General features: G+C 42.7%; 1 protein-coding gene across 4 annotated transcripts in view; it reads right to left on the bottom strand.

Moving 5' to 3' along the window:
* Positions 1-15,044, bottom strand: part of Herc2 (HECT and RLD domain containing E3 ubiquitin protein ligase 2) — a 177,980-nt gene that overhangs the window by 123,170 nt on the left and 39,766 nt on the right. For all 4 annotated transcript variants that reach the window (XM_063249811.1, XM_063249813.1, XM_063249812.1 and 1 more), the window contains 10 exons: positions 13,814-13,914; positions 12,896-13,052; positions 11,707-11,817; positions 11,167-11,338; positions 9,372-9,545; positions 7,362-7,550; positions 6,652-6,803; positions 4,322-4,479; positions 4,124-4,237; positions 1,763-2,014 (listed from right to left, as the gene is read on the bottom strand). In XM_063249811.1, coding sequence (XP_063105881.1) covers positions 1,763-2,014; positions 4,124-4,237; positions 4,322-4,479; positions 6,652-6,803; positions 7,362-7,550; positions 9,372-9,545; positions 11,167-11,338; positions 11,707-11,817; positions 12,896-13,052; positions 13,814-13,914 — 1,580 coding nt within the window. The remainder of the gene's footprint in view (positions 1-1,762; positions 2,015-4,123; positions 4,238-4,321; positions 4,480-6,651; positions 6,804-7,361; positions 7,551-9,371; positions 9,546-11,166; positions 11,339-11,706; positions 11,818-12,895; positions 13,053-13,813; positions 13,915-15,044) is intronic.

The raw sequence follows: 15,044 nt of genomic DNA, 5'->3' as shown, positions 1-15,044 counted from the left end.
TTAAATAATAATAGTAACAATTTTTTGAAGTGTACACACTGCTTCTGAAATTAATTAGGAAGATTACAAAATTGGGTTGAACTCCATGCCCCTCTATGTTGCTCTAGGATTTTAGTAGATCAGAAGTAATCTATTTAAAGTATCAGCACACAGGAAGCTAACACTTTGTAAGTACTTTTGAAGCCTCTTTTCGTCAACTCTTGTAAGGGATAGATTTCAGACAAAAAGAACTTTTTTTTTAAACATTGTGTGGCCAGTAAAACATTTTCACAAATTTCCACATATAATGATGTTGATAACAGTGTATTTTTCAGTTAATATTAGATCAATTTTCCAGCCCCAGTTATAATATGCAAAGCATACTCCTCACTGGAGTTTTCTTAAAAGGAAATTATTTTTCTCCCAAAGTTTTATGATATAAAAACCTTTAAAACATTTTTCCTATTTAAACAGTATTAGTAAAATACTGTATGTTTCCTTTTTAGTGAAGCTAACATAACATATGTGAGGAACATTCTGAGCAATATCAACATATAATTCAGATGAAAAAATACTATCTATAAGAACAATTCTCTTCCAAGAGCCTACTGTACATTAAGACAACTAAACTACCTACGCTAATTGAAATACACTCATGAGGTAAGGGATTTCTGTACCCAATAAATGAAGTGAGAAGAGAAGGGAGATAAACAAGAGGGAAATGAAATCCCATTACAGTTCCACGACATACAGTAAACTATATTAGTCAACAACTCACCTCTGAAGCTTAGAAAATAGAGAACACTTTATGAGCACGCAAGCCTCCTGGGGAGCAAGCTATCCATGGGTTTTACAATGAAACTGGTGGTGAAAGGCAATAGCAAGCCTCCCTTAAACGTCCTACTCCCAAACCCCTTGATACAGAACCCAAAAACCTAAATGAAGAATGAGCACCAGGATCCCTAAACTTCACTCTCATACCAAATGGAACCACACATCTGTTTCTGTGAACAAAATAAAGGAACATAGCCAGGTCCATTTGGTTAAAATACCTACAAACTGGTCCTTTAAGAGAAAGTCTCGCCACCTCTAAACTAGAAGATGCTAAAGGACGTCCCCTTCCTGCCCTACTTTGTCAGCTTCCGTGTACTTTACTAGTCTCCATTAGAATGGAGATGACCTACACCCTCCAACCCAAGCAGTACAGAAAAATCCAGCCCTTCCCTTTCAAAACTTTCTCCTACCACCCAACTGCCGTGGTTGTGATGGCCCCCAACTTGCTGAAGCACGTATCCTCCTTAGTAAGAGAGTCACAATTAGACTGAGGCATGTGTCACAGGAGTTCCCACCCTCTCTGCCCCCCTGCAGAGGCATCTGCATGCACTGAGCATCTGCTCAAAGCAGACCGCCCCAAGTACACCTGACTCCACTTCCCATGTGGGCCGACAGCAGTGTCTGTGACATAACAACAAGTGACACCCTGAAGAGCCAGTACCCTCCTGGTCAGAGCCCAGCCTTCTGAGTGATGAGCTCTCCAACGTTAGGAAAACTGAGTGGGCTTCTAGCTTAATTTGGTGAAAATAATTCTAGGCCACCTTTTAATGCAGACCAACCACTTTCCAATTATTATCTATACCTATTGAGTCATTAATAAGTTTCTAATGACAGGCCACTCATGGAATGTCAGGTTAATTAAAAAAAAAAAAAAAAAAACCACACAGAATTTAAAAGACTGGTAAAGTAGCTGCCCAAAGGGTTTTTAAAGTTTACAACTGTTACTCACCTTGTAAGCCTTCCAGAAGTTTAGGGTAACGAACATGTTCCTCTGTTCCATGTCCAAGTCTTTGGTTGTCACCTTTTCCCCATGAATAAACTTGGCCATCTTTCGTCAGAGCAATTGAAAATTGACTTCCACATCGGACTTTGATAACATCTAAATCCTGAAGCTTTTCAATCAGCTTTGGCGTTTTGCAACCATCACTACCACCTCTGCCCAATTTCCCATAGTCACCGTCTCCCCAAGACCACACTTGTCCTAGAAAGTACAGAAGTATTTAGGTAAAAGTAACTATACCTTTCTCTTTTTTTTTTTAAGTTTTTTTTTTATTTTTACTTACTTAATATTTATTTATTGGTATGGGGGATCGAACTCACGACCTCTCGCTTGCCAGGCAGATGCTTATGCTGCTAGGCTAAATCTCTGGCCTGTAACTGTATCTTTTCAATAGACATTTTTAAATGGTCAAAAATTATGTAACCAGTAACTCACACAAATCTAGATCACCAAAGTATATAGTTTATACTACACAGGAAGTCACTGGCCAAACAAAATCTAACTTATACTTGAGGTTTAAGAAGAAGCAATTAATAAAGGAAAAGCTGGCTTATTTTAATTAAAATTTAAAACAACATCCTGAATCTCACTAGTGTAAGCTCAGTGATACTGTTTCAACTAAATCCTGAGCACAAAACCAAAAGCTCCTCTGCCCCAGAAAACACCAGAACAGAGATCAACAGCACACAGCTGGGGGCCACTGACCACTCTCCAGCCACCCTAGTACTTCTGTCCCCACCACGCCAGCAGGTGTCAGTGATCCACTGTCAGTCCCCAACCACTTCTGTCAGGACATGTGTACACAAAGCTGAGAGACAGGGCATATGTTCACACAGTCACACAATCTGAATACAAGTGTGCCATTTACACAGCACAGCTGGCAATTCCCACTGTTTCAGTGAGCTCACCGCCCCAGGCCACACCACACAGGGTGGGAAGCTTCCACTCTACCAGCTGCCTTGAAGTCTAATAGTGCAGCAGCACACTTTCCTATAAATTTGCACCAAAAAAACACCAGTGTGAATAGACAATGTCCACAATCCTATTTATGACAATTCAGTCAACATTGACAATATCATTATATTTTCCTAATACATCGATTTCACAGCAAGAAAGCCAAGGAAAATATTCTATCAAAATTAAGAAAATACTACTGAAAAGGTATAATGGTCTACCCTGTAGTCCCAGCTACTCAGGAGGTTAAGGAGTGCGCATGCCCACGAGTTCAAGGCCAGTGTGAGCAACACACCAAGACCACATGGCAAGAGCCAGGGATATAGCAGCACAGTGCCTGCCTGGAACGCGTGAGGTCTTGAGTTTGATTCCCAGTACAAAAAAAAAAGGAATAAACAAAAAGTAAAAACACCACATGTCAAAAAAAAGAAAAAGGGAACTTCCAAGTTAAAAATTTTATAAGGCATGTCAATAACGGGCATTTAAAAACAATGAGAGGTTCAATTAAAAGCTTCGTGTCAAAAAAGACCTTTCAGATGACAGATGAGACCATCTTCTCTAGGATTCATGGCAACAGACACATGACTCTAACAGTGCCTGTACCAGCAACTGCAGTCCAACCCACCTGTACAGGACAGTAACTACACTCTTGGATCTTCCAGCAAACAAACTCCCAGAAGTCAATTCTAAACGTGCCTTTCCAGCCCCGTGGGAGACGGCAGACTGAGATTGCCCAGCTGATTCTGACAGCAAAGACTAACAAATGCCAAAGACAGAGCCCCACAGTAGTAGCAGCCACAGCTGTAAATATTCAACATAATGGGCCAAGGATACTGCATAGTGGTAGATCGCTTGCCTAGCATGCATGAGGCCCTGAGTTCAGAACCCAAAAATATACCAAGAACAAAAAAAGATATGATTCCTAATCATGAAACCTAATAAATGTACCCATAAAAATATAAAATTGAGTATCGAAGTATAATCTCACTAATGAGCACAAACAAAAAGCTAAAATGAAAAACAAGCAACCAATGTAGCATCAAAATGCCTGAGCAGGATTTAACACCGGGAATGTAGAGAAGCTCAACCTTAGGGTGTGTATTACTAATAACCAGAGGTAATTCACGACATCAATGATTCCACTTCATTTTGATTTTAGACAAAACACAGAAGACTGCATCCAGTAGAGAGCAGCCACCAGCAGCTCTCTGGCTTTTTCTAGGCCTCTTCCCTAACTTAAAGGTGGACGGGAGCCGGGCCGCCTCACAAGGCAAACTCTAAACTCAACCCCAGTCCTCTAGGGAATCAGCGCAATGCGTCCTCCAGAGCTGCACAGGGCAGGTGAGCTCTACCTACCATTCTCAGTCACGGCCAGAGTCTGAGCATCTCCACTGCCACATGCGACGTCGATGACCTTTAGGCCTTTAAGACCGGCTACCAGCATCGGAATGGCCTCATCCTCACTAGAACCTTTAAACAGACATGACTGTCATTACTCAAGCCCTCCAGGGTGGAGAGCCTGTGGACACCTCCTGCTCCACGCAGCAGACATACCGTGGCCCAGCCGGCCGTAGTTCCCACGACCCCAGGTATACAGCTCCCCCTCAGCGGTGATGGCCGCGCTGTACGTGCTGCCACACGCAATGTGCACGACGTGCTTCCCCCCCTGCTTCCCTGAGAAGGCAGAGATCACCTTCGGCTCTTCCAGAGGCCTGTGGGAGGAAAAGAACAGATGAACATCCTTCCAGGCGCATCTCAGGGTTGGCAGAGGACATTCATCATCTAGACTACCACAGTATCCAGACAGCATTACCTTTTGCGGATGTTACACAGTAACTAAGAGAAAACCCAAACACTAATGCTGCCAATACCTCTGTTAATTTGGAACCCAACACCATGCACAGCATCCAGCAGGAATAACCAAACAGTTCCCATTAGAAAGTCACATATGAAAGCCCACACCTGCTCTATTCACAGTGGCCCAAACATGGTCCAGTAAGAGCATGCGGAATAAAGGCCCAGAAAGAATGGCTTGATAAACTCTATATGAAGTAAAAGATGCCAGAAACAAAATCCTATGTGGTAAAACTATGTTCACATTGAATTTTGGAAAAGGCAAAGTAGTATCAACAGAGGACAGATCAGAGATTTCCAGGCGCTGGAAGTGAGAAGGGATCAACTGCAAAGGTACAAAGAGATTCCCCAGAGCAGTGGAAACCCCCTCGGTCTCAACTGTGGTAATTCTAACAGCATGGGTTTACAAAAGTCAGTTATACCCGCAAAATGACTTCGTGTGACTGCACGCAAAGTTTATAGAGGGGGTGGAATTTAATATATACATATACATGTAGTATATTCATGAAATAAATGTGGACAAAATGAAGCCAGCAGGTTTCACCAACATACACTATAATCTATGGCTCACAAATGAAGATGAGGCTGCAAGGTTAAATAGAAATGCTGCTCTTACAATCCAGAATACACTTCCTTTAATAAAAGCACTTTCTCAAGAATGTGCACAGGCCCACTCTGCCCTCTCCAAGACATGGTTTACATACAGTGTGACCTTCTAGAGGTACAGACTTATGACTCTCCTCTGCACAATCTCACTTAATGTGTTCAGCCAGCTTTCAACTCCCCTGAAAGGTTCTCTCCAACTCCTGCCTTCAGCACCAATCCTTCTCTTCCTGAAACTCCTAGAGCCAGCGACAAGTTACTTACTCTAGCACTTCATCTCAACTAAAAGTTGTTTTCTTAAGAAACATTTTAGACCTAGTAAATTAGAAATATCATCCTGTACCTCCGTGTCTCTTGGGTGTCATGTGTCCCGTACAGTATGAGCACAACAAAAACAATTCTCAACTCCTCTGTGGGTTTTTGCTTTGTTTTCTACACTGCAGGGGAATGAATCTAGAGCTTTCACACTGAGCTATGTCCCCAGCCCTTTTTTTTATTTTTCATTTTGTGACACAGTCATGCTACATTCCCCAGCTGGGCTTGAACTTGAACTTCCCCTCCTTCTCCCTCCCTCCAATGCTGGGATTAGAGACAAGTCCAGGTTAATTCCTTTGTTTCTCACTGCAGGTTCATTACCTATTTTTAATCTCTCCCAATCCTGTTACACCTTGTTTCCAAGCTCTTCTATGAGTAAAATACCACCTGTATCACTCTGCATTCCTCCCACTTTGAGTCTTCCCACCAAATGTTTTGAGCTACAATGTCTCCATCTGTGTACACCCGTGGGGGTGAATAGGTGTACCATCCAGTCTCCCCTCACTTTCCAATCCTGCTCATGTCTGACCACATGAAGTTGTTCTGCTGGGTTGGCACACTCCTTCAATTGCAATTTCAACTAAATGCTAAAGGCATTCCTACCAAGCTCCACTCAAAACACCAAAGCAAAAAGGGGTTCTGATCTGATTGCTCCACAGGTACTGGCAGAACTCTGAATTTTATAACTGGGCATTTTTAACAACTACTTTCTGTTTTGTTTCTATTTTCTTATGGTAACCAAAAGCTTTTACCAAGTAACAAACTGCTGATCTTTGTGCTATGAGGATAATATGATTCAGCAAAAAGGGGATCTTACTGGTTGGAGATACGTGAAGTATTTATTAATGATGGGACAGCCTGTGGATTTGCTTTAGAAAACGTGGCAGGAGATGCTACTGCTGGGAGCTGGGAGAGAGCAGAAGGGCTGATTTCCAAGACCCTCTACTTGCAGACTAAGCTCCTGAGGAGTCCTCAAGGGTAGACACACAATGGTAACCCTCTCTATCTGAGCTCTACATCCTGGAGCAAATGGAAAACACCCTTTTCCATCTTGTTGTAGACATGGCCATACAGGACAGAATGCCAAACTTGCAGGAATAAGCTGTACTTACAGTGTGTCCCCATGGCCCAGCCGTCCACCATCCCCACAGCCCCAGGAATACACCTCTCCAGTGGCAGCCAAGGCCAGGTAGTGGTGACCATCAGAATGGGCAGCAATTTTTACAATGTTTCTGGAGGCAAGACCTTGGACCAGTTGTGGAGCCTAAAAGGATAAAAATAGGAAAAAAATTAGTCTAACAATAATGATAAGAGCACGACTCTTCCCTTTTACTTCTCTGTCTTGAATAAACCTGCATTACTCAAAGACTAGGAGCCTTCAGAGCAGCTAGGCCAATTCTCCAGCCCATCCATCTCAACATCAGCAAAACAACAGGCAACTCTAAGTCATGTGAGGCATGGCCAGTGCTGGTGGCTAGACAGTACAGGCTGCCCCTGGGCAAGTGACACACAGTTCTGCCCAGCGATACCACGCATGTCCCAAGGTACCATCAAGCCCATCAGACTCACTCAGCTGGCCCCAAGGGTAAATGAGCTTATACACAACAAGATGACTTACAAACAGAAACTGGAATCACAACAGGTTTCACAGTAAGTATTTCCAGATCTTAACACCTCAAAGTCTTAGCAATAATGCTAACAACAAAGATCATTAAACATGCCTAATAATACATAATTAACATGCTGACCAGTGATATAAAGAAAGAGTGGGCCCTGTGGCACCTGTGGGAGAGACCATGTACACACTGCCCACAACACCTACCAGAGTGTCGCTGTTATAGGCCTGTGTATACACACGGCCATTGCGAGACAGGATCAGGAAGCGCTTCTCTGCACATGCAATCTGCGTGACACCCAGGTTGGCAAGGCCTTCACACTGGATTGGGCCAATCACATTGGCATAGTATTTCCATCCTATTAACCCCCAACCTATGACTTCCTGCAATGATCCCTGTAAGGTAAGAAAGTAAACATTTTTTTATAACAAGAAAACGTTAAGAGTAATATCAACATACTATAAGCGGGAAACAAAGCAAGGAAAGAGAGCAGCTGATTAAAAGAACATCTCACACTACCTCATTTAACTAGAAAAAAACTGGTTATTTTTCTATAGTACTTCATTATAACACAGTTGGCTCTTCAATGTATTTTTAAAAGCTCAAACCACACCAGACTATTATTTTGTCCCATGAATGACAAAATCTCACGAGTCTAAGCACAAAGCTAGAAGACAAACATCCTTGCAGGTCAGGGTGCAAGGGACCAAGCTGCAGAGAACTAACATGGCAATAACAAGCCCATTCCGGGTCATCCTTCAGACGTACGGACACCCACACCTGCACACACACACACAGGAACACATGTGCCATGACATTCACCGTGGCAATGTCTGGGTACCAAAATTCTGGCAGTAAGTGTTCACCAAAATGAGACTCATTTAAAAAAAATAAAAAAAAAGATACATCTACACATGGCATACTAAACATTTAAAAACTGAAAAGCTCTGTCTGACATAGAAAGCTCCCTAGCCCTTACATTCAATGAAAAGAATAAGCTACATAATAAGCTAATATGCTACAAATACATGTTCATTCCAGAGAGCAGCAAAAGCTTAGAAAGGCAGCTGCGAAAATGAAAATAAGCAGTGAAGACAAAGGCTTAAATGAAAGTCAGAGGAGGGAGTGACAGTGTGTCTTTGGATATAACTTTGATATTTGAACCATGCGGCTACACTGCTTACTTTTCAAAATGTAACTCTGAAGTTCAGTAAGTAACTGTTCATATTTAAAAAGAGAAGAAGCCTGGATTCAAAATCAGGATTACTCTGTATGACCCAGACAAAGTTGACGAACATTCCAAATTCTGGTTTTCTCAAGGATGCACTGAGGCAAAGTCATGATGATCGGAGAATACCACGCACATGAGGCCCTTGGTGGCTGGCACTCGCCGTACCCTCCACACAGGCAGAGCGCTACTATCACTGTTACCATTACCATCTATATACAGTGCACAATTGCACTGTCATGGTAACGCTCACCAACACGACACACTAAGATAACTCATGCTTAGAGTATACAACAAAGGCCCTAGGCTGGGGATGTAGCTCAGGGTGCGTGCATGCTTAGCATGTGCAAGATCCTGGACTTGACCACTATCATTTATAGTACCACCAAAAAAAGTTCTGGAATCTCCCCACAGAAGGCAGAAAGGCTGCAGCTGTGTGGACAAAGGTCACTTCTCTAGGGGTCTCAGTCTGGGTCCTCAAGCCCTGTGCTCCTCACGTACTCTGACAGCATCTTTAACTGTTATAAACATGTTTTAAAAATGTTAAGTCAGAGAAAAGAAAAAAAAAGTCAGGTTCAAATGGAGAAGGAGATAAGGGGAAAGGAAAAAAGGGAAAAGTAAAAAAAGAAAGAAAAGAAGGAAAAAATGGAAATAAAGCTTTTGTAAATGGAGAAGGCAGCAGAAGCTAAGGCAGTGAGGAAAAAAGAATCAAGTTATATCATGTACAGATACAAATTCTCTATGATGAATGTGACCATTATGTATATAAAACATACCAATAAAATCTGATTTAAAAAAACATAAGTCAGTTCCCACCACTCATAACAGAAGAAGTGAATCTTTTATATGCACAGACTGAGAACCTAGGAGTCTACTAACTAGCTGAAGGGGCTGGGTACAGCTCAGCAAGAAAGCACTTGCCCGGCCTGCCCAAGGGTTCAATGCCCAGCACTGCGAGAAAAGACAGAAATGTCACTTTGGTACATACCTTATGAGATGTTGGGGAGCTACAGAGAGGAGGCATACAGGGTGTAGCCAGGCGGTCTAAATGGGCCATGACGACCACTGCTGTTTGTCTTAAATCAATGGCAAGTTCATTGTCTTGAGGAAGAGTAAGGTACCTCAGGAAACTCTCATTGGGACTCAGAGGCCCGGATAAAAGCTGGATTAAGCAAAACAAACAAATATATTCAGAATGGTAAAGAAAAGTAAATAACACAATTAGTCTCTAATCCCTTTTTACATTTGATACTTCAGTTATGCATTACCTGTAAATTTCATTTTAGCCATCAAATGAAAATACTGACGATACAATTACACTGTCCATCTTTACATGCACATACCTGCTTAAAATGCCCACAACACTGATTGTACACATGCATTTATTATATTGCTCATACATTGAGCACCATGCGCAGACTCCAAAGGGCTTACATTTCCAAATTATCATATGGACAGGTATGTTTCCCCCAGACCCCTGAAGGAACACAAAACAGACTCCACAAACACAGTATGGCACCTCAACTTCACTTTGACAGCTAAAAACGAAAACTTCTCATTTTAATCTAAATGATGCCTGCTTTGGAGACCACTTAATTTTATTTGCAAATTAAGTCACAGTCCTAACTGTTCCAAAGGCAGAAGAGCCTTATCACTTAAGAGTGCCAAATAACAGGTAAGTAAGGCTGAAGCATGATAATGGAATGAGAAAATCCAACGTGCACTGTAAAGAGCAACAGTCCTGAGGCTCCAGCCTGGGCCTGACATCCTTCCCCTGCACCAGCGTAGCCTCCTCATTGGCAAAGGGTGCAGGGGGACTGCAAGACACAAACCGGGTGACGGACCTCACGGAGATGGTGTGACCTGTGCTCTGGGCTACACCTCCAGGCCTTTTTCATTTTTAATTGAGACAAGGTCATACTAAAATGCCCTCACTGGGTTTGAACTTGAGATCCTCTTGCCTTGGCCTCCTGCTGGGATCAGAGACATGTACTACCATATGCAGCTCTAAAAGATCTTGTGTTGAAATTTAATCCCCATTAGGAAATATTAGGAGCACAGAAACTTGAGGCAACCATAGTAATGAAAGACGAAATCTTTGGATGTGATCATGATTAAAGTCATGGCACTGAATATTGGAGGCTTTCTAAAAAGAGACAGAGACCAGACAGACAGACATACACAGACACACCTTCCCCATGTCTTGCTACACAATGCCCTGTACCACCTAGGACTTTGCTGTAAGAAGGCCATCACTAGATAGCCTTCTACCTTGTACCTCAAGAACCATGAGCCAAAATAAACCTTTCTTCTTTAAAGAGAAGACTAACCCATGAATATTTCACTACAACAATACAAAACAGATGAACACAGCATCTAAAATTCATTCCCCCTCACAGCCAAGCACAGAATGGCAGCTGCTATAAAGAGAGGCACTGACCCACACACCTGAAGGTCTCAGTGGTGAGCAAACATGGTCATCATGGCAGCAGACAGGACCCATGTCAAGACAAACTCTTCCAACTTAAGACATGGCACACAAAAGCAGAGTCCAGGGCCGATGGCTCACTCTGGCCCTGCTGCCATATGGGAGAACCCAACAGCTCCACAGATGTTCTGCCTTGTCAATGTAATGTACATATGACTTCCCACGCCTGCCCCACCTGACTCTCAGCTGTCATCAAATACAAGCACCTCCCAAGACAATGCTCACGTGCACGTGCAACTCCAGCCTTGTTATCCCAGCCTAACTCCCTACACGCCAGATGCCACACGATGCTTACATGTGCGTCCTCTTCGGTCTGTGGCATATCTTTGCTGCAGATGATGCTCTGGAACCTCTGCAGCAGTGGGAGCAGGGGCGCACTGGTGCCCTGGGCGGACCGTTCATTATCTGTTTCCTGAGCCCCACTGTCCCACAGTTGAAGCAACAACAGGATGGCAGACAACATTTGGCTAAAGGAGGAAAAATATTTATTCTCTAATAAAAACAAATTAGCTTTTTTGCTACGGGCCATAAAAAATAAAAACAAACAGCTAAATGAAAGCGAAATAATACTTTCTACAGGGATGTTCTAGGATCTTAAATCAATGGAATAAAAACAATTACCTGAGAAAAACTAAGAGGCAGAAAAAAATAAAACAGGTTATAAATGATTGAACAGCTAAGCATAAAAAAGATAATCAAGAAGCATAATGTGATCTGGCTTTAGAAGAGAGCTACGACATGATTCCCTGACTACAGAAGACCACACAAGGGCTGCCGCCACAAATGATTCAATCAAATGCCACACACACTTCAGGAAGCTCCTGGGGCCACTCACCTCAGCGTGCCTCTTTGCACAGCCAGTTCCAGCAGGATGGCAAGGGCCAAGTGTTGGTCCTGCAGGGGAACACCTCCTGGACCTTTGGTGCCCGGCGTCCCATGAACATCCCTACAGTGGGAGCAGTTGAGGCAAGCCATCAATATTGTTGAGGGCAGCACACTTAAAATCATATGCACACGTTCATTATGTTCTCTCTTCCAGGGAAACACATATTTAATATTCAGAATCAGGTTTCTGAGGTTTGCTACATAAATTTACTCAGAGATTTTAAAGAAGTTTAATGTAGAAAGGCATGGGGGGTACAAGCTATGCAGAGATTGCCCACAGCCTCCAACATGCTAAGAAAAACCTCTACCACTCGGCTACACCCCCACCCCCAAAGATATATTTTTATTGAAAGTATTAAAGAGATATTATATTACACTGAAAACACACTCTAAATTTCTGAAGCACAAAATGTCATCATTACTCAAAATGTGGGTAGAAAAATGTTTAAATATGCTTCGACTTTGAGACAAATTCAAAAACCCTAACAAAAATGTGTAACATTCAAGACCAGAGTTCTTATTTCCCCTTACAATGATTCACATTTTAAAAACTGAAAGAGCGGTTTCATGCTATACTCTGGATTTTAAACACCTCGCAAAGCCCATGTGTTAAAGGCGCGGAGAAGGAAGGACGATGATGATCAATCCCAGGGCCTCACACATGCTAGGCAAAAACTCTACCACTGAGCCCTCCCCCAGCATCAGCTTACAGGCTGTGGTCTTACACAGCAGCTGCCCTTTCCCATACTATCTATCAAGACTACAAACTGAACACCGCCTGTCCCTAAGTACAGTGGTCTGTAACTATTACCAAGAGGCATGCAAGAAGGACTGACTTTGCCAATCTTTCATAATGTTAAAAAAATAAACCATTTACACTGAATCATTAAATACAAAAATAACAAATGCATCTGTCATTTTCCATCCCATTCAATGGGATAGCTTCCTGGGCTGGATCAGAGTATCACAAATCATCTAAAAAGTAGAGGATCAAAAGCATGGAATCGGAGAGCTGAGCATGCCTTGGAAGCGAAGGTAAGAAACCGACCTACTAGGTTTCTTAACCACAGAGAGCGGCTAGGAATAAGACTGGAGCACAGTGCAAGATTCCTGCAGGAAGGTATGAAGAGACAACTCACCCTGTCACGACGGACCTGAGGAACCTGGTGGCTCTCTCCACCACCTCCAGCCACACAGAGGAGACGGAGCTCTCATCGAAGAGGGAGGCCTCGGGCAGAGCTCGCAGGGCATCCAGGGACTCCTGCAACAGCTCGCTGCACAGGTCCGCGTCCTCACCTAGGCATACCTTCAGTGAGAGGAGCTCCCTACCCTCAGCCAGTGCTGACTGGACAGCACCCCTTTCTACTGCCCCCTATCCGAGCCCCCATTTAACAGACTCAACTCTCACAAAGCTGTCTCAAAGCCAATTCTGCATTTGATGACACTGAAGTAGGCAACAGAGATTGAATATCCCTCATCTGAAATGCCTGGACCAGCAGTGCTTTGAGTTTCAGTTATTCTGGAGATTTCGGAATATTTGCAAACATCCTGAGACCTCTTGGAAATAAATGAGACTCAAAGTCTACACATGAATGTTATTTGCTCTATATACACTTATACATACAGCCTGAAAGTAACTATACGCAAGGTTTTTATGCACCTGCATTATCACTGCAACCCTTCGCATGAGGTCAAGTGCGGAATTTTCCATTTGCAGGGTCATTTCAGTGTCAATAATTTAAGATTTTGGAGCATTTCATATTTCAAATGTTTAGATCCAGTATGCTCAACCTGTGTAACACCTTGCTCTTGCACAGTGGGTGATTTCTGAGGCTGGGAAGGGAAGTAGGAGGGAAGAGTTGCACACGCACTTTTTTCTTTTCTTTTTAAACATAGTCCTACAGTCAAATATTCTGCAGCCTCTTGTTTTACAAACAATGAAACTGAGACCCAGAAGGCACACAGGGTCACTCCAAGGACAATGGTTGCAGACTTGACCATGGAGGGTAAATCTCCTGATGTCTCAGTGGAGCAGAAGACATGGGTGACACACATACCTGACCGCCAGGCTCTTCGTAAGAATGCAAAGGCAAAGGAAAGCGCTGCTCGGGATCCAACCCTAGCAAGTCCTTCTACACCTCTGCCTGTGGGCCGGGAGCTGCAGATACACAGAGGGGTAAGGAGCGTAACTGCCCAGTCACAGGACTGCGAAATACCAAAATAAAATAATAAATAATATGGGAGGATTTGGACCACAACACACCCAATGTTTTTCTTTAGATAGAGGATCAGAGCTGAGTTTTAGTTTCATTTTTTAAATCTTTTATGGAAGGTCTTTTGTAAAAGGAAAGTTTTCTCTTTGAGAAAAAGGAAATGTATTTACAAAGAATTAGGAAAATGCTCGTGAAACCACCACAGGGAGCTACATTCTAGTTGGGGGGAAGCCAACAATAACTAAACAATCAACATGTAAATATACAAATGGGGAAAGAGAACAGAGAACAAATGCAACATCAGGGACCTCCCCCACGGCTGCTCTCACTTCCAATCACTGGTATTTTAGAAAGGTCTTACTGCCTTTCTCCCACCCGCAGAGCTTCCTTTCTGGATATAGTGCTTAACCATCCTCAGAGGCTTTTTAAATTTCTTACCTACTTAGAAATGTTAATTTAACATGGTATAGTTTCATTTTGCATTTTGCAAAAAAGTTGTATGAATGGTATGTCACAAAAATTACCTTGCAAAAATCAGAAAAAAGGCTAGAATACAAAAATGCATGTACAATGTAAACTACAGCAAGTTAATTTTGTTTCACACACAAGTATGTAGCATATCTACTAAAAACTCAATAGTAATAATAACCAGGGGAAATATTACTAGAAACAATTCAGGGCACAGGATGATGTTCTCAAGATACAAGGTGACACTACACCAGAAGTGAAAATGTAGGGTTCAGAGAGTTGCTGGGTCTCGTAGGTTGCTCCATGGACTCCCCTGCACCCTAAGAGTGAATGGAGACTGCTAGAAGACTACCTGCTGGCTGCCTAGGGAAGGCCACTGGTGCCCAGGAAGCAGCAGTCCTTCCTTTAACAAGAAAAGTGCCCTGGGTTCAACCTCCAGTACCAAGAAACAAAAATTTTTAAGTTCAAAAGCAATGCTTCAAGTTTAGAGTATGTTTAGAACAACTGCTTTAGAATTATCTACAGTACATGGGATTCCTACCACACCTTTTTAAAGAGGCTTGATAAAATGATGGTAGAGTCATCAATTTGAAGGTAAATCTGATTT

Source organism: Cavia porcellus, unplaced genomic scaffold (genome assembly GCF_034190915.1).
Source record: "Cavia porcellus strain 051 isolate PalLab524CR breed Dunkin Hartley unplaced genomic scaffold, mCavPor4.1 scaffold_6, whole genome shotgun sequence".
Lineage (NCBI taxonomy): Eukaryota > Metazoa > Chordata > Mammalia > Rodentia > Caviidae > Cavia > Cavia porcellus.
Note: the sequence above shows the minus strand (reverse complement) of the source record. Positions and strands in the feature narration are given on the sequence as shown.